The 19,533-nt window shown below is 43.2% G+C and overlaps 1 protein-coding gene across 2 annotated transcripts in view; it reads right to left on the bottom strand.

Moving 5' to 3' along the window:
• PROS1 (protein S) overlaps positions 1-18,846 on the bottom strand; it is a 43,840-nt gene extending 24,994 nt beyond the window's left edge. The window contains exons 1-8 of one of the 2 annotated variants that reach the window (XM_030581566.1): positions 18,479-18,846; positions 14,915-15,072; positions 13,092-13,116; positions 12,642-12,728; positions 9,302-9,424; positions 7,912-8,043; positions 6,313-6,438; positions 358-479 (exon numbers count right to left, since the gene is read on the bottom strand). In XM_030581566.1, coding sequence (XP_030437426.1) covers positions 358-479; positions 6,313-6,438; positions 7,912-8,043; positions 9,302-9,424; positions 12,642-12,728; positions 13,092-13,116; positions 14,915-15,072; positions 18,479-18,557 — 852 coding nt within the window. In that variant the 5' untranslated portion in view covers positions 18,558-18,846. The remainder of the gene's footprint in view (positions 1-357; positions 480-6,312; positions 6,439-7,911; positions 8,044-9,301; positions 9,425-12,641; positions 12,729-13,091; positions 13,117-14,914; positions 15,073-18,478) is intronic. The other variant, XM_030581572.1, reaches the window with a different exon arrangement.
• Between the last annotated feature and the right edge of the window lie 687 nt (positions 18,847-19,533).

Below are 19,533 nucleotides of genomic sequence, written 5' to 3'. Positions count from 1 at the left end.
AACATGCTTTCAAAATGACGCTGAGGCCTCCATGTCAACATCCAAGCCAAGGAGGACCCACCTTCTAGAGGGGAGGGCGCGGGGCTTATTTTGGGGGATGGGGTAGAAAAGGGCTAGTTGAGGCAGATTTCTCTTGATGCTTTTTCTTGGAACTGAACCTGGACTGAATGATATCCAAATCCCTGTAAATTATACTGCTGAATTTGCTTTGTGAAACTTGCCCCAACTCAAAGCCTGCAGCATTTTCCCAGCAATTTTGAAACTGGCTTTGGTACTTTTCCTAATCTACCTCATCCTGTCATGGAGAAACACCCAACTCTGCAATTTCTCCAGCAAGCTCACATTATGCAGTTTTACCTCACAGTGCTTCCTGTCCTTAGAAAGTTTGAACCCTTTCTTGCCATCACAATAGCAGGCATAGCTTCCTGGAGAATTGACACACTCTTGAGCACAAGTGTTTTCAGCACATTCATCCACATCTGCAGTGAAACGGAAGCATATTGCATGAGACTTAGACTAAATAATCATGTAATCTTCTAAAGTACATTAAGTTAATGCAACAATGGGCAAGACAGTTCTGTATTGGAATGTGAATCCTGTCTGTGGTGGTGGTGGTGATGATGATATGTTAAAATATTAAAGGGCCCTCTCCAGGCTGAAATGTATATTGCCTTCTGGATGAACAATCGCAACAAGTCTGATATGGAAACTGTGCAGTGAGGCAGGGCAAGGCTGAGATATGTGAGATGCTACGAAGTTGAACTGCATAGTTGAGAATTACAGAGCAATGCAGAAGAGCGGAGTTGACATAAATGAACTTCTGCCACCTGTCTATCACTACTACCTGTTCTGGGCCACTCTCCTCTTCTGCCACCCAAGGGCTCACAAGCTGCAAGAGTTACTAACGTCCTAACAGTATACGTAGCAACTGTGTGGAGCAGAGACAGAGGGTATATCTACACTTACAGAGTTTTTGAGCTGTAAGTTTCATCAGTGATAGGGAACCAATGAAAGTAAAGAGCTGGTTTGTGTACTCACTCAATTCCTCAGGCATCAGAGAGTGTGTACACTACCAGCACTTCCATCACTCATGACAGCAGTGCTGTACGGCAGCTATCCCACAGGGCAGCTCTCTCTATAGGTCCTGTGCGGGAGGGGCGGGGGGGGAAGGGAGCAGAAGGCATTCTGGGTCCCTGCTCAGTGCCCCGTGCTGCCCTGCTTCATGTCTCAGGAGCCCCATTACTTCCTTGTTTCTTCCATGGCTCTTTTTTTAAAAAAAACCTCCTGCTGTCTGGCAGTCTGTCTCCTTTCCCGCCACATCTACAAACAAAGGGAAAGGAAGCTTCAAACTTCCTGGGGTTTACACAGGGGGAGGGGGTGCACGTCCGTGCATCGGAGCAGTGGAGATGCTGACCAGAGTGGTTGTTTTTGGAACTGTGGGATAGCCTTCAGAGGCCAAAAGGTGTTTACACTGGTAGAACATGTCTTCACTTTCACAGCAGCACAAAAAGAACAGCAGTAAGAGCTGTATGCCTCTTGTGAAGGTGGTTTTATTTTTGCGATGAAACTTCTGAGTTTCACCGCAAAAAGTCATTAACAAGTGTAGACGCTCCTGCGGTTTTAGTGAAAAAAGGGGACTTTTTGCGCTTTAAATGGTAAGTGTAAACATACCCAGAGTCTGTTCACATCAGGCCAAAATCAGTTCTGTACAGTCACATCTGAGGGAGAGGTACCTACTCTGACTAACATGTAGTAATCTTCCTAAGATGCAAAGCCCGGACAGTTCAAGTGGAGTCTATGGAGACCAACTTAGGGAGATTAAAAGCAAAAACCACTTGGCTGTTAAGGAGGTAAACCCACTACCTTTTTCATGTTGTTGGCTATGTGCAATAAATAATGTAGGAAAGAGAGGTTGTGTGAAAGGCAAATTTAATTGTTACATTTCTAATATGAAAACAAGCAAAATCTCTCGTGAGGTGAGAGGCTTTGTAGGCATGAGCTAAGGGAAATGTATAAAGAAATTTTGCAATGCCGGTTCTGAAATGCACTGCCCTTTTGATGTAAATAAATGAGAGCATGCTAGTAAATATATTTTTAAAACATGATTTGGTTTTGTAGCATGCAAGGTTTTTAAAAATTAAATTCAAGAGCTCCTCTTTACGCTCTACTTTATAAAGTGGTGAGCAAAATGTATTGGGCAGAACCAGGAACTAGTTCCCAAGATTCCTGGCTTTGATTCTAGTACTTGACACTGACTCACTGAGTGACTTGGCATATGTCATTTAACCTCTCTGTGCCAGAGGTTCCCCATAATTTATGTGGCAGATACTTCCTTGGTGTGTTGAGAGGACTAGACAACTAATACTTCTGAAGGGTTTTGAGATGCTTGGAGGAAAGGCACTATACCTATTAAAATGCCCAATCTTACTGTCTTTTGCTGTTTGTTTAGTTGACCAAGGGCCTGTTTAGGAGAAACAGTCTGTTCAGGAAGGATAGAGATGTGTGGAGCTGAAGACACGATCAATATCCAAGTTAAACTGTAGTGGGCTTACATTATTCTTTAAAACAACTTCTATTGTGTTTTAAACCCCAGGTTTGATTCACCTCCAGGATTCTGACAATGCAAACTGTGGCCTCAGAACCGGTATGTCTGCTTGGAGGGCAAGGAGGTGCAGCAAGTGCTAGTCTCCAGGAAGACCTGCTTTGCCATAGTGTCTGTAGTGGGCTGGTAGAGCCACACAAGTGGTCGGATGGGAATGAGCAAAGTCAGTACCTATCTAGGCAGTTTCTGCTGGAGGGATGTTTATGAACCCTGACTGGATTTGACAGCTGCTTTCCATCCACAGAACCCCCAGAAGAGGGAGATGCTGATACTGCAGCTGCCCTCTCCAGGGGCAAGAGAGGAGAATCCTACCTCCTCCCTCTGCAGCAGCTACCACTATAGCCTCTATGTGTAGATATGCGTGTTTCTGTAACTTAGACTTCACTAATCCACAGGAGTCAATCTGGCCCTTCAACATGACAATGGAAACATACATGTTGCCAACCTTCAGACAGGCTAAGTTGCTGTCCATCTGCACAACCCTGCTTTTGTTACTATCCCTAGGGCTTGGCTACCCTGGAGAGTTGCAGCGCTGGTGAGGGGGTTACAGCACTGCAACTCAGGATGTGGCCACACTTGCAAAGCACAGCCAGCACTGCAACTCCCTGGTTGCAGCGCTGGCTGTACACCCGGTCGTGCCTCGGGTATAGCGATTCCAGCGCTGGTGATGCAGCGCTAGTCATCAAGTGTGGACACCACCAGCGCTTTTATTGGCCTCCAGGGTATAAGGAGGTATCCCAGAATTCCTGTCCACAACAAACCGGAAGAAAGGGGGAGCTCGGAGTTCAGCCAAACTGCTTATTTAAAAAACAAACACAGCTCCTGTTTGCTGAGCGAGCGGAGGCAGGCAGGGGAATTACTTTGGAATGTTCACAGCTGTTTGCTTGAAGAGAGAAACAGCACGCTCACACGGCAGAGGGGGAGGGGGAAGTCCATGTTGAGCAGATGCTTATCTGGTCTGATGGCTATTTAGGAGTGCATAATTTGCATTTAGTGAATGAGAGAGGGGTGGGGGAAGGGGTCAGAACTTTTAAAATGATTGAAGGTAGGCACTGTGTGTCTTCCAGTCCTCAGAACTTGCAAGGCAGGGAGCTGAGAACAGTGTCAGCTCCAAAAATCCATTCTCTCTGTCTCCCCCACGCTCCTGTCACATTCCACCCTACCCCCCTCTTTTGAAAAGCACGTTGCAGCCACTTGAATGCTGGGATAGCTGCCCACAATGCACCACTCCCAACAGCGCTGCAAATGCTGCAAATGTGGCCACACTGCAGCGCTGGCCCTAAACAGCTGTACGACCACAGCTGTAACTACCAGCGCTGCAGAACTGTAAGTGTAGCCATGGCCCTAGTCTCACAACTGTTCAGGATCCCAATTTTAAAAGTAAAATTTACACTTAAGGAGAACCCCACACAACCTAAATGTACACAAGAGGGGAGGGGGGAAACTATTTCAGATTGTTCCTTGAAACCATAGTGTCTTTTTTTTATCCCAGTATACACAGTTACAAATCTGTTAGTATCCTCTCTTTAATTCCACAGTAATTGGGCAAGGGAGAACAGATGTCACTGCTAGCAAAGAACTATTTGTAAGTCTGTCTTTATTTATTTATTTTTGGTGTGATAATAAAAAGGCAGTATCTGCAGGTCACCATTTGTGTTTACAGCACTCTCTGTGCTATAAAGAGCTTGTGTTAAACTGCAAACATGGCAAATTTCCTCCTAAGATAAAATCCTAAAAGTTCTTTTTTTTCTTTTCCCACCCGCTGGAATTTCATTATTTCCACTGTATAGTAAACATTAAAGCTGGTGGGATAAATTAAAATGATCCAGAATCAAATCTGCAAATACTCAAATATTTTTTAAAGGCAAATTAGACATTTGAATATTTGTACAGTGCCTTTTCAGAGCTCTACCACTAGCTAAATTATATATTCACCTTCAGCATGAATAGTTATGGTAACTTTCTCTGGAGGGACGCTTTCTTCCACATGCTGATTTCATAAAGAAATGTTCTTCTCTCTCTAGAAAATTTCTGAAAGGACAGTCTTCTTCTGACAACTCATATATACTGCTACCTCGATATAACGCTACCCGATATAACACGAATTTGGATATAAGGCGGTAAAGCAGTGCTCGGGGCCAGGGGGAGGCTGCACACTCCGGTGGGTCAAAGCAAGTTCAGTATAACACGGTTTCACCTATAACGTGGTAAGATTTTTTGGCTCCCAAGGACAGCGTTATATCGAGGTAGAGGTGTATTAGATTGCATGGAGGAGGTGTAATGGGGGTGGAGGAGAGGAATGGACCATTTTTAAATGGCGGTCTCAGGTCCCAATTTTTTGAGAGTGAATCCCTCCAGTATTATATTTGCACCCTTTATGAAGAGTAGCCAGATTGACTCAATATCAACGAGCACCCAACATTTGAAGGATAGTGACACAAAATGGGGTGATTAATATACCCATAGAAGTGTGTAGAAAGTTGTTTTATATGTTGTAGCAATTGTAACAGCCCTGGTTGAGATACCCCTGCTGGACCCTCACCAGGCTGCTGTGTTACACCCACTTGCTGGGCCTGTGTGCCTTGAAGCCCCCCCCAGGTTCACAGGGTAGGCTCCAGCTACAATCTCTGGCTGCAGACTCTCTGGCACACTTTTTGGGCACAAACTCTGTCTCATATACCCCTGCATGGAGGATGGACTGCACAGCCCAGCTGCACGCGGCCCTTAGCACGTGTGCTGACCCCCAACACACTTCAGTAGTATAAGCAAAGCCCTTCCCTAGAGCTTGTCTTGTGAGTAGTCACCCACTGGTTTATAGTTCACCCTTTCAGAAACACAAACAAATAACAGACTTTGCAGAGGGATTTCTAAATCGCTCACTCTTTACTTTAGACAGCACAAAAGATATACAGATCTAGGCAAAACAATGAACCACCTGTATGCCATTCTTCAGTTTCCTCACCACCCTTGAGCATTCTTTGGGATTTCAGCTGGTATTGTGTCAGGGCTCCAAGTCCCTTGTATTGAATTTCACTCCCCCAGCTTAGGGCTTCTCCCAGTTACTGCATCTTTCCCTGACCCCTGCAGTCAGTATCCTTCGCCTCCAGTTGATCTGGTAATCAAAAAGCTTCCCTTTTGAGTCCCTGCTCAGCCTTTGGGTACATCTACACAGCAGAAAAAAACAAAAACAAAAAATCCCCCCTGCAACAGAGAGTCTCAGAGCCTGGGTCAACTGACTCAGGCTTGCAGGGCTAAGAGAGCAGTGTAGATATTTGGGCTCGGGCTGACCCTCCAATCTACACTGCTATTTTCAGCCCCAAAGTACAAGCCTGAGTCAGTTTGACCTGGGCTCTGAGATGGGTGTACCCTTTGTGTTTGTAAACCCCTACTCTGACACATCCTGTGTCTTTGTTCCCTTCCACTGCTCCAAACCCCACTCTCTGCAAAGCACATAAGATAACTGGATTGTCTAAACTTTAGCCAGCCCATTGTTCTACCCTGCTCCTATTGAATGGGAACTGGTTTAAGTTATCTCTCTATTGTCCTTGAACTGGGAGAGATGGTAGCAGATGGCTGATTCCATGTTCATAGAGGCATTTAATGATGCAACAATTTCATAAAATCAACTAGAATTTGTAGCGTCATATAGACAGATTTCCCAAATTGTCAGAGCAGTTATTTAAAAAAAACAAAAAAAAAACACCTTTTACCTTCACAATTCTTTGAAGTTGAATTATATGTGTAGCCTTCTGCACATTCACATTTATATTTGCCAGGGTTGTTCTTGCACTGTGCTGTCCCACAGATGTTTGGATGTATCGTACATTCATCCCGGTCTATAAATTCAGAAGTGTTACTGAGAATAAAGTTTTTCTCATGACATTTTACCCTGCCTCAAGATTGTAAGGGCAAAACAAAAACAACAAAAAAAGGCTCACAATTCTGGCAGATCTTGCTAGGTTTGGCATAGTCTCCTTTGTAAGGGAGACTTCCAGAAGATTCTGCAGGAAATTTTACCCTGCCCCCAAGTGCGGTCTCCTTCTATGTACCTTGATACTCTGTAGGCTGTACTAAGGATCCAAGGAAAAGGGACAATGTGTCAGAGGTTGAAAGGGGAAAAAGTAGCACAAATGTGTTTACTGTAATGCTCTGTTCATCATCATTCCTGATTGAGAGCTAGATTGTGCAGCTGTTACTCATATTGGTGAGCCCTCATTAATGGCAGGTAACCTCTCTGGCATCAGAAGGACTACTTGTGTGAACAAGGGCTCACCAACATGGGCCAAGAGGGTGCACAATCTAGCTCTAAAGGATGGAAAGTATATGAACAGGCTCCGTTCAACCAACTTGTGAGCCTGCATTTGTCAGATTGCAGTATTGCAATGGGATTATACAGGAGTCACGATATCATTGATTATTTGTGTCCACAAAAGTACATGCACTAAACAGAAGTCCAGTGAAAGCCAGCCTGAACGTCTGTTCCTTTATCCCCTGACGACGGTATCCATACCAGTTAGTGCAGTTCAACAGAAAAATTTTGAATAGTAAAGAAATGCAATACTAGGATGAAGTAAGCTATTTTCTTGCCAAAATGCCATGACATTTTTCTGCTAACTATATTAACACATGCCCTTTACCTGGAATTTTATTCCAAAATAAAGACTTAAATCTATAGTCAATGAAAAGGCCTTTGGGCTACACCCTGCAAGTAATTATAGTGATGCAATGCAGCACAAGCCTTTCCCTATATAAAGAATAGGATGACCAGATAGCAAGTGTGAAAATTCAGGACAGGAGTGGGAGGTATAGGCACCTATATAAGACAAAGCCCTAAATGTTAGGACTGTCCCTGTAAAATCTGGCCATCTGGTCATCCTAATAAAGCGCATCCTCAGAATTCATTAATATTTTCCTTTCAAGTGAAGGAATCCAAAACTCAGAGTGAAATCCAATCAACGCCACAGATTTTCACAGACTGTGTTTCAGGCTAACAACGTTAACTGCCCTTTGCATTCTAGAAACTTGACTTGGGCTATGAAACTGGTTTAAGTCTGGGGTTTGTGACCCAAGCCCAGGTTTCATTAATTAACTAGCCTGGGTTCATGTAAAAAGGCTTACACAACCGTAATAGTGAAATAAGTTGGGCATATCAATGGGAATCAAATATGCATCGGATAACAAAATTTGGCTCGAAATAGGAGAGGAAAATGTAAAGGGACAGTAGCTATAGTTCAGCCTAAATTCTCTAATTGGTAGTATCCAAACATAATTTCTTTTCATACAATGATGTTTTAAGTGTCATTTCTTACCTTTGCAGTCCTGTTTATTTGGAAGCATATAGTATCCATTGTCACAGGAACAGCGATAGCTTCCAGGAAAATTAGTACAGCTGTGGCTACAACCTCCATTTTTATTTGCTGGGTCTTCACATTCATTTATATCTAGAAGGTGAAACAGAATATATCCGTGTTCACACCCATACACTATTGTAGTAACTTCTGTACAAGTCATGTCTTGTGAAGTATCATTTAAAAACTCATAATTTGCTGATCGGTAATGTCATGGCAGTAGCGTGATATGTGAAGTTATAAACTGAAATCATGACTAAAAATATATTTTCCAGATGAATTTGGGGAGTGATCAAATCAGTCCCTCAGAGACAAAAGGCAAGATGATGCCTCAGCCAGGTGTACACAGGGTTGATGGACAATTACCAGCAAAGTGGCCATTCTTTGACAGGAAAGAGGGCAGGGGCAAAAATCTACATCTTAGCAAAGAAACAGCATGGAGTTTCCTTTGACACAGATGAGAGAACTTTGCTTTGAATCTAATATAGTTTGTTAAGTTAGTCTTTATTTTTCTTGTAAACATGTCTGACTTTTATCTTTCATTACTTGTACTCACTTAAGATCTCTCTCTCTTTGTAGTTAATAAATTTGTTTTATTGTTTTATCTAATCCAGTGTGTTTAAACTGAACTGTCTGAGTAATTTCATTTAGGGTAAAAAGTTGTGCATGTAATTCCCTTTAAGGCAGTGTTTCCCAAACTTGGGATGCCGTTTGTGCAGGGAAAGCCCCTGGCGGGCTGGGCTGGTTTGTTTACCTGCCACATCAGCAAGATTGGCCGATCGCGGCTCCCAGTGGCCGAACTTGTGGACATGGCAGGTAAAAAAACTGGCCCAGCTCACGAGGGGCTTTCCCTACACAAGCAGCGTCTCAAGTTTGGGAAACATTGCCTTAAAGGAATAATCGACTCAATGTATCTGTACTGTCCAGGAGAGGGCTGGGCAGTACAGGTCATATGTTTCTGAGAGGAAATCTGGGACTGGGAATGTGTCGGGATCACCTTGTGGTAATCTTTAAGACTGATAAGAGCCAATTTGTAGCTGGCTGGTTGCAGCACATACAGACATAGCTGGGGGCAGTTTGTGAGCAGTCCAGATTAGAGGCTACAGCAGCAAGGCATTGTGAAGGACACCTCCATCCCCGGGTTACAGACCTGGGGTAACACAGCAATTCATTTATCTGGATTGTGCCCCGGTATGTCACAGAAGGGGAGGGAGGGAGCCCAAGAAATCTTAATCTAAGATAGGCTATTTGCTGCTTCTTTTATGTATTTAAAGATATGGTACTGTTAATAATGCTCTAATTTCAGCCATAGTAACAGTTACTACCCCCATAGTCACGATATGAACTGTACCTTCTTCACATCTCTCTCCTTGCCAGCCTGGTTTACAGACACATGTGTATTTGGCCTGCCCATCGATGCATTCCATATATCCATCTTCATTGCATGGCAGAGGGCTACATTGGTCTGAAATTTCTGTGTGTGCAGAGGGGAAAAGATTAGGTGGAAAAAAAGGTGATTTTTACACTCTGCTTTTCCATAATCTTGTTTTCTATCTCCTTTCCTCTGATAGTCACCCTTCACAAGAAGGAAAAAGCTTGTCACACAAGAAAAAGCATCCACATAGCACATGTCCTTCTATTAATTCTGCCCAGAGATAAGTTACCTCAAAAGCTACAACGCACTTTGTCCCCTTTGGCAGCTAGTCCAAAGACAACATTACCAGTTATGTATCAGAGGGGTAGCCGTGTTAGTCTGCATCTGTAAAAGCAGCAAAGAGTCCTGTGGCACCTTATAGACTAACAGACGTATTGGAGCATGAGCTTTCGTGGGTGAATACCCACTTCGTTGCATTCACATGCATCCGACAAAGTGGGTATTCACCCACGAAAGCTCATGCTCCAATATGTCTGTTAGTCTATAAGGTGCCACCGGACTCTTTGCTGCTATTACCAGTTATGGATCAGCAACATTTTCCCCTCACCAAGAGAAGACCATTATGAAATGAATGGCTCATGGGAATTGGTATACAGTGCTTGTTACTAGTGGGTGCAGACAGGCCCAGGTTGGTAATAGCAGCAAGCCATTACCAAACGATGGCTCTTCAGTGGCATAGGTAAATTAACCTAGAGGTCTCAGGTCTGTTCTTAGTCAATAGCTGTCTGCATCATCAATCATCATCCCAGTTGTCTCAGCAGAGGTCAAGGTCTGAAAGGTTACAGAGACCAATTCCTTTGTCATGCTAGAGGTGATGCATTTGTGTGGAAGCTCCCACGCCTGCTGCCTGTGCTGTATATGCTCCACTGACAAACTGGAAACTTCACTTCCCAGTGCTATCCAACTGGCAGCTTTCACTAACTTTAAATTCACTTACAAAAATAAAAAATTGGAGCATGGAGAGGAATCGAGAACGTTCTGTGCATCCAGGGCCAGTGCTACAATTTAGGTGACCTAGGCAATGGCCTAGGGCGCCAGAATTTTTGGGGAGCACTATTTTGCCGGGGGGGGCGGCATGCAGGTCCAGTGGACCTACCGCAGTCATGCCGGCGGACGGTCCGCTGCTGGAAAGGCTCCAGTGGAGCTGCGGCAGTGATGCCGGCGGGTGGTCCGCTGGTCTAAAGGCTCCGGTGGACCTGCCACAGGCATGACTGCGGTAGACCTGCTGGAGCCTTTAGACCAGCGCACCATCCACCAAAATGACTGCGGCAGCTCCACCGGACCCGCAGGGGGCGACGAAATGGCCATCCGCCTAGGGCGTCAGAAACCCTGGCGCCGCTCCTGTGTGCATCCCTGCGTGGCAATGTAAAGCGAGGTGCAACATGTCTACCACAGGGAGAACGCAGAGCCTATCGTTTTACCCTGTACTCCCCTAAGTTGGTAGGTAAGTTTATACTCTGACTATTTTCCCGCTTTCTTTGCCTTACATCAACATGCTGGGGTGCTGAATGAGTTTATTCTTGCTTCAGTTTGCTGATAGCTTTACAGATTAGTTTTTTCCAAGGTCTCCCATATTTACAAATGTCTTGCTCCTACTTTGGGATTACATATTTGTGAAGAGTGGGCCTGTAGCTTTTTGAGGCTTGCTTTTTAAAATGTGGTGTTTTAAAACACAAGTACTAATTAAGGTGACCAGACAGCAAATGTGAAAAATCAGGATGCGGTGGAGGGTAATAGGGTTAGGGTTCCAATGAGTAGGGCTATATAAGAAAAAGACCCAAAAATCGGGACATCTGGTCACCCTAGTAATAATAGAAAGGGAAGGAAAAAAGGGATTGGTTATATCAGATGATTCAGAACAGTGAATTGGATGGTTACCATCATATTATATAGACCCAACCCTGCAGTACCCCCATTGACTTTAACCTGCTCATAAGAACTGAAAAACAGAAAGTAACAATCTTTTGTTTGCATATTTGTCAATTACATCCAGGGGCAGCTGGTCATTGAGTGGTTGCTGTAGGTGAGCCCCACTGATTATGTCACACCACAGAAAGGGTATAGCACCCATAGAAAGGCTGCTGCATTGCAGGGTGCAGTATTACCTGCTGCAAATAGGTGACTCCAGCTCAGGCAGAAGAGGGTGCAGGCACAGGGAAGGGAATATGGCCGATGAGTGGCTAACACAGATTAACTCCACAAAAGCAAGCTATGGGACTTTCTACACATTCTTTCTGCAGCCAAAGACCTTCCTTTCTGCCTCTTTCCTTCTGTTTCCTTAGGTCCAACCACAAGTGAGCTTGATGGGCAGGAAATGTGTGGAGGGAGGGGAATTAAAAGGGAAGGGTGTTCCTGAGCAAGAGGAGATTGGATAGAAGGAAGAGATCACTGGGAATTTATGGGGGTTCTGAGCCAGGGGAGGGTAGGTTGGATTGGCAGGGGTGAGTGTGGGTGAATGGAAGGACTGAGATGAATTGGGAGGTGGGGGGGGGGGCATGAGGAAAGAGAGAATAGGGTGAATTAACTAACGCCAAGTTCTATTTTAATATGCCTAGTAAAGAATCTATTTGTCAAAAAAAATTTACCAGAATCTTTTTTGGGGTCTGTATTATTACAGACATACTTCCTGACAGATATTTTGAAATAAATTACCAAAATAATTGAAACGGTCATGATTATATTGTGTTATTTTGACAAATAAAATATGTAGAATTTTAAAATACTGTGGGCAGAATTTTTATTTTTTTTGGTGCAGAATTCCCCCAGAGTATTACTCAAGAGTGAGAGTAAACTCTACTACAGGGGTAGGCAACCTATGGCACGTATGCCGAAGGTGACATGCGAGCTGATTTTCAGTGGCACTCACACTGTCCGGGTCCTGGCCACTGGTCCGGGGGGCTCTGCATTTTAATTTAATTTTAAATGAAGCTTCTCAAACATTTTAAAAACCTTATTTACTTTACATACAACAATAGTTTAGTTATATATTATAGACTTATAGAAAGAGACCTTCTAAAAACATTAAAATGTATTACTGGCATGCAAAACCTTAAATCAGAGTGAATAAATAAAGACTCAGCACACCACTTCTGAAAGGCTGCCGACCCCTGCTCTACTATTTTGAATATAATTTTACTTTCTAGATAACTGGACTGCTCGGGGAAGGGAGGGGTGTATGTTTAAACCCAAATCAGTATTAGATACACCATAACTCTGTCTCAGTACTGTTTGTGAAATTTATATCATAAATTCTTACCTTTCACACAGTTTCTCAGGTCAGTTGAGGAATCTGAAATAACATCAGTAATCCTGAAAATCCCTGCTCGATGGGAGCCGAGGCAGCCTGTAAATACAAACCAACACAATCTGCTTATGGGCCAAACACCCATTTAGACTGAAATCATCACAACAGAAATTAAGCACTGCACCTTCAAAGAGCTTATTCTCACAGTTTGAGCTAGAAAACCAGTTGACACATTAAGGACACCTAATCACAGCCTCACATTCTGAATGGCTCAGTCAGGTTCTAACTGTACAGAAGAGCTTGTGAGCTACTGGACATCAGAATTCAAAAGAAAAACACCCAGCTATTGCAACTGATAGTATGCAAGTGGGAAGAAAGCCCTCAGTATTATACAAACTCTATGATAAAGTACAGCACGCAAGGAGGTGTGTTTTTTATGGGTTGATGGGGATTAGTACTTACTTAAATATTTGGGGTAAAAATATTCCTGTAAAAAGAATAAGAGAAGTTTAGTAAGTTTTAAGATAATTGGAATTATTATAAAATGTTAACTAGACACTTACTGAAAGGTATTTGTGCTGTAATTGAAAAAGGAGATGAATAAAAATGATAATTGATGGACCTCTTCTTTCTTTCATCTATGGAATCAACTAGGAATCTTCTATAAAACTTGCTTTTACATTCAAACACAGGGCTCCAGATTACCAAAGGGAGGGGAGGGGCAGAAAAAAATGGGTGAGGAATCCTCTGCCTTTATGGTTCTGCTCTCCAAGTTGGAGATTAGGATTCAGCACTGAATAGCATTTCTCTCCCTGTGTCAGAGAGGGAGAAAGGACCAGTCTGTCCTTTGCTGAGTCAGCGCACACTATAGCAGTCCCAAAAATCACGAGGTGCAAAATTGTCTTTGTACTGTTTGTGCCTAAAAGCAAAGCTGGCTTTAGGCCGATTCTCCCGATTCCCAGGAATCGGGCCCTGCGCCTCAGAAGGCCCACTCCTTAGGTGCCTTTTGAATTTTTTTTACTCTTTGGTGGCCCCGTTCCTCTGGCCAGAGCACCGGCCAGAGCGCGGCAAGCCCCGTGACCCCGGCCAGAGCGCGGCAGCCCAACGGTCCCACTCTCCCAGCTGGCAATCCAAAGTGCTGCCGAAGACTGGGAGCACCGCCCGGTGAGTACAAGCCCTATCCCCCAGGAATCGGGTCCCGCACTTGCCAAAGCCGGCCCTGCCTAAAAGTCTTGTACAGAGTGGCAGTCCAAGTCAAACCTTACAACAGATAAGATCTAAAAGAGAAATAATTCAGACTTTTTTCAAAGGAATCTTGACCTGTCTTTTTGTAGACACAAGTGCCTGATTTGCAGGTGCAGTCAGATATTTGGATGCCTAGAAGGAGATTTTCGAAGGTATAAAGGGCAATTAATGGGAGCTGGACAGAATTGTCCTTTCTGCCTTTGAAAATCTCCCCCCCTCCCCGCCCCCATATGGCAAGATTTTCACCCAAAATTAATCCTGGAAATAAAATTGCACTTAATAATGACAGGTACTAAAAATCTAGTTTTGAACATGTATTTATATTTAAAATGAAATGGAAAAATGTTTTGGCTTTTTATTTAACAAAGTGATTAATAATACTGCACCCTTATGTGGTATTTTTTAATTAAAAACTATAATCCTAACACTAAAAGTAGCCCAATAGCTTGTGCTATTTGATCAAAGGCAGATCATGCAAACAATACAGACTTTATTTACAACCAAAAATAAAATAATTCATTTTCTAACTTTATATATCTACCGAATAAGGTCCATTCTGTAATGCAAATTTAATGTCTCAAACATTTAACATCGTAGATCCAGTGTGCTGGGTATGAACTCAGGCACTAGACTCTTGTACTTAGAAGAAAGTCCTCCAGTAAGGCTGCCCAATATCTTTATGATAAAAATGGCTGCACCAGTAATTTGTTAGGAGATGTTTTGTTGTGCAAGTGGTCTCTCTGTAGAATTCTCATTTGAGGCCAATGGGTGTTCCATGCATGGAGTGCTGGGAAATTTGTGCCTTTAAAAAATAAAATAAAAAGAAAGTACACACAGCCATACTTTGTGCATCTCATCTGTCTCCCTTAATAGGTAATGTGCATATGCACTGGGCTGGCACTCTGCACGTGGAAGAATTTCACTCCTGGTCTGAATGCTTTTTAGCCCTACTATATAGAAACCTATGCATTTCCAGGTTTTTTTCTTCCTCCTCTGCACAAAACTGTTCTCCAGTTCTCAAATGCTTATCAAATTCTTACCGTTTCAGGATTATTTTCAAATATTTCTCTGGCTTCTTCTTTATTGCACAGTTCTTCAATGCATTCTCTTTCTAAATTTCCCTTCTTACTTTCTTCCATAAAAGAATTGGCTCGACGTTTCCTAACCAGGAACTCGGAGGCATACTGCTGAGACAAAACTTTGTAAAACCAAACATTGTTCACATTGTACAGCTCAGCAATGTGGTAGGGTAAAAATTAACTTAGAGTGAGGTGCTAGAACAAAAATCAGAATTCAGTTGGTAGTCATGCTGTAGCCATGTGCAACATTGTCAGGCAATGTGGGAAAGAGGAAGGATATTTCAGGATTGCTTTGTCTGTGTGTTAGTTGCCAAAATAAATATTCTGATTGACATTTACAGGGATTCTTAGATCTCTTTGTACAAAGCCATGCCCAAAGCATCATTTAAATGTCACTGTGTTACTGGAAAACATTGTTTTAATCCTGGGTATTCTAAAAAAAGGGAGAGACTTGACAAGCGGGATGAAAAATTATGCAGAATCTTACAATATGTTAGAATAACTTGTTTTAATTACATATAAGTAATGTATTCTGTGAACCACTTATTTTATATGAGGCTATAAGTGCTTTTTATAAGCCAAGAGAAGCCTGCTAATACTTCTAAAGTAAATACTTTATGAACACTTCACAACCTAAGGTTAACAACCCAGTACACAATGCAAAATCTCAGGAGATGACACTAGTGGCACAGCTTGAAAAATGTTTGGGCTGATGTTGTGAAAGGAAATTCATGTCCCTCTACAAATGTTAATGGAGATACTTACGGACTATCTATATATTTTGTAGGTGTAATGCTGCATGTGTATCACTATTTACTTTTTGAACATCTCCATGTTGCTCTTATTACTGACTTTTAATTTTAAATTTCTTGTGAATAAATGAATTAGTTGGAGAATATTTTGTTGTAGCAATAATCACTATTCTACTGGGATCTGATTCAAAGTGGAAAAACTCCCACTAATTTGAATGAGTTTTGAATCAAACCCTTAATACATTCCTCACATGGTACTGCAGATACAGCACCTAAATTAGACTAGGGTTTTTCTGTTGCTGTATTTGTTTTTGGCTATTCCTAGTTAACAAGAAAGATATGGATAAACAAACCTGGAAAAAGTCCAAGTCATAGGGTTAGAGGGTGAGGCTGACATGTTAGCTGATGGGCACAACCGTTCTATACCTGCATTGCACTAATTAGCATTTTCACAATTTACCTTATCAGATTAGAATGAATGTATGAGGCCTGCACTGCATAATCAGACAGGGTGTGCATAATATTAATTACTGTCCTATGAGAATCAGTTCAGGCAGATGTAACTTATGGTCAGACAGAGGACGCCAGTAGCAGTTGATTAACAAGAACTATGTTGACTTTAGTTTCACCACTGCTGTAAAGCAGTGTTGGAATTGACAAGAATTGCATCAGTTTCAATCAGCAGCTGCCAGGACTCCCAGGGGTCTGTGGCCCTGGGGCAGTGCACAGAGCAGTTGTCCCAGAGCCACAAGCCCTGTAAGAGCTGGGGTCCCAAGCAGCCCACCAGGAAACTGGGCAGGTTTCTGATGGAACCCTGGGTGTGATTCAACGAAAGTTTAGCAAACCCAAGATGTTTTCACAAAATATTTTGAGCTCAACTAGCTGGCATTTTCTGATGACACTTTGTTTCACCAGAAAATTCCCAACCAGCTCTGAAGAGGACTAACTAATCCTGCTCACTGCCGCAGGATATTATTGAGAAAAATATTTTAGTTAAAATTGCTTAGCCACTTATATGAATTTAAACAGCATAAATATTTATAGTACGTATAACAAAATTTATAAGGGCTGGCCATCCTCTTGCTTCAAAGCGTAAACCGATTAGCAGCCATACATAAAAGCAAACTTTCCATGATGGTTATAGTATTACACAATTCTCTGCCATTGCAGGATGAATTTCCTGATATTATAGGGGCCTGAGAATACTTCAGGTCCTCCTACTCTCTGCCTGTGGCACATCCTAGTTTAGTCACTTGTGGGCTGTAAAATGTCAGTTGTTGGGTTTAGGCAGGTGCTGGGTGGTTGTGGTGGCCTGTGAGAAAAAGGAAGTCAGACTAGATGGTCTGGAGGTCCCTTCTGGATTTAAATTTAATGAGTCCATAACAACAAGATGAATTATTGGGGATGCTTTTGAAAACACCTGACATTGGTTAGAGCCAGAACTGGAATACTAGCCTAGAAAGCAATTTTAATTTTCAAATATAAATGTTCATGGAAAGATAAGTGGGAGAGTAATGTCATGGGAGAGTAAGGGAAGAGAGAAAACTAAGCAGGAAGGCATGAACAAAGAAGAAAAAGGCATATGAAAAATGGTTTTTTTTTAGGCTCTGCACAGAAATAAGGTATAAAATGAGCTTTCATCATTCTCTAGCATTTAAACAAAAGGTTGAATGGTAAATATTAGGTTTTTTTCTAACTGTTTAATCATTAAACAGGTCATAAACATGCTTACATATTAAAGGTGTTAATTCTGCTAGTGCCACAAATTACTTCCCTGTGAATGTTCTTACTCTGGCACCAGCAAAAAAGTGATGTTTGACCTGAGTGCAAACTGACCCCCACCCCCATTACTTCTAGAATATTTTTCCTCTCTCTACGTTAACAAAAGCCTATATGGGCATGTCTTTTCATCTAATCCACATTACCAGTGGCATTTGCCTAATTTCAAAGCATCAGATTTGAAGTTATGCTGCTCAGGCAACCTTCAGACCACAGTCATTTGAATTAAGAAAACAAATGAATAATAAATCAAAAGTAAAACTTGTCGGTACTAAAGCATTTTCTCAACACTACAGTTGTATTAACAATTCATTGGAAATAAGTAAGTAATTTTCAAAATATTGACCAGGAGCAAAGAAGGGCCCCAACTTGAATTCAACAAGTCTCCTTTAGAGACTACTTTAGTCACAGGACTGCATATTTTTAGTGCTAAAAACATCAGCAACATAAACCTGTTTCTGCAACAAAAGTTATCTCCGCATTTAGCGAAAACAATGTACAGGGAGTCTATTTTGGTTTGCCAACTCATATTAATGCACTTTGAAGAAAAAGAAAAACAGCAATGCTGAAGCTCAAAGTTCAGGCATTGCACAAAGATGATAAGGGGTCTGTTTCGTCTGTAAAAAAACGGGGGAAGAAGTTAGAACTATCCTTGCAAAAACTGGAAGAGAACTTGACACAAATGGCGGCTAATGGCCTAACTCACTCTGAATTCTGCTATCTTAATGGCACTTGATCTGTCCTCAGGAGAAAACAGGCAAGCAGCAAATTATTTCCACAAATATACAAAGCAGTAATGTTGTTTTCTATGACTGCAATCTAGGAGCCTTATAGATTAATAGACGGCTGCCACCATCGCCTTGTTATGCATAGTAAGTTTCCAAGTGCTGTGCATAACAAGGGATAAGGGAAGGGGCAAAAGCAACCCGAATTATTCATACAAACAAGCAAGTGTGAACTTTGCCTAAGTTTTGAAGTTGCCGAATTTACTTACATGTCCTGGCCTCTGAGAGAGCAATCACCACAATCAAACAAGTGTGGAAAGCGACGCAGCGCCTGCCTAGCAGCCTCATTCTTACAGAAAGCAGCTGGAAGGGGTTACCAGGCACGTGTGGCTGGTGCTGGGAAGATATGGACAGACAAGTCGCCTTAGTTAGCACAGCTTCGCTGTGTGCCTGCAGCTTCTGTGAAATAGCAGAACCGCAGCAGCAGGAGAGCTGGTGCTAGGTTCCAGCCGTCCTGGAGAGCTGGGGGAGGGAATGATAATGGGGGGGCTGGACGCTTCCAGGAAGCATTCCTAAGTGTTTCTCATGCAGCATAAACAGGATGCGCGAAGTTTACAGTGCAGCCAGAGCCAGGAGGCTGCTGAGCGCCAAGCGCTAGTTTACAGCTGCCAGGAAAGCTGGGGTGGGCGAGAAAGAAATCGCATAAAGTAAAACAGGAGCCTACAAAAGTTCACTCCTGGGCTTCGTTCCCCAGCCACAGACAGCACTTAGGGACCCCAGGCACAGCTCACCAGCCACAGACAGCCCCTTAGGGACCCCAGGCACAGCTCACCAGCCAGACAGCCCCTTAGAGACCCCAGGCACAGCTCATCAGCCACAGACAGCACTTAGGGACCCCAGGAACAAGTCACCAGCCACAGACAGCCCTTTGGGGACCCCAGGCACAGCTCACCAGCCACAGACAGCCCCTTAGGGACCCCAGGCACAGCTCACCAGCCACAGACAGCCCCTTGGGGACCCCAGGCACAGCTCACCAGCCACAGACAGCCCCTTAGGGACCCCAGGCACAGTTCACCAGCCACAGACAGACCCTTAGGGACCCCAGGCACAGATCACCAGCCATAGACAGCCCCTTAGGGACCCCAGGCACAGCTCACCAGCCACAGACGGCACTTAGGGACCCCAGGCACAGCTCATCAGCCACAGACAGCCCCTTAGGGACCCCAGGCACAGCTCACCAGCCACAGACAGCACTTAGGGACCCCAGGCACAGCTCACCAGCCACAGACAACCCCTTAGGCAGGGGCAGCTCTAGACATTTCAC

This window comes from Gopherus evgoodei, chromosome 1 (assembly GCF_007399415.2).
Source record: "Gopherus evgoodei ecotype Sinaloan lineage chromosome 1, rGopEvg1_v1.p, whole genome shotgun sequence".
NCBI classification, from domain to species: Eukaryota; Metazoa; Chordata; order Testudines; family Testudinidae; genus Gopherus; species Gopherus evgoodei.
This window is presented reverse-complemented; position numbering and strand designations above follow the sequence as displayed.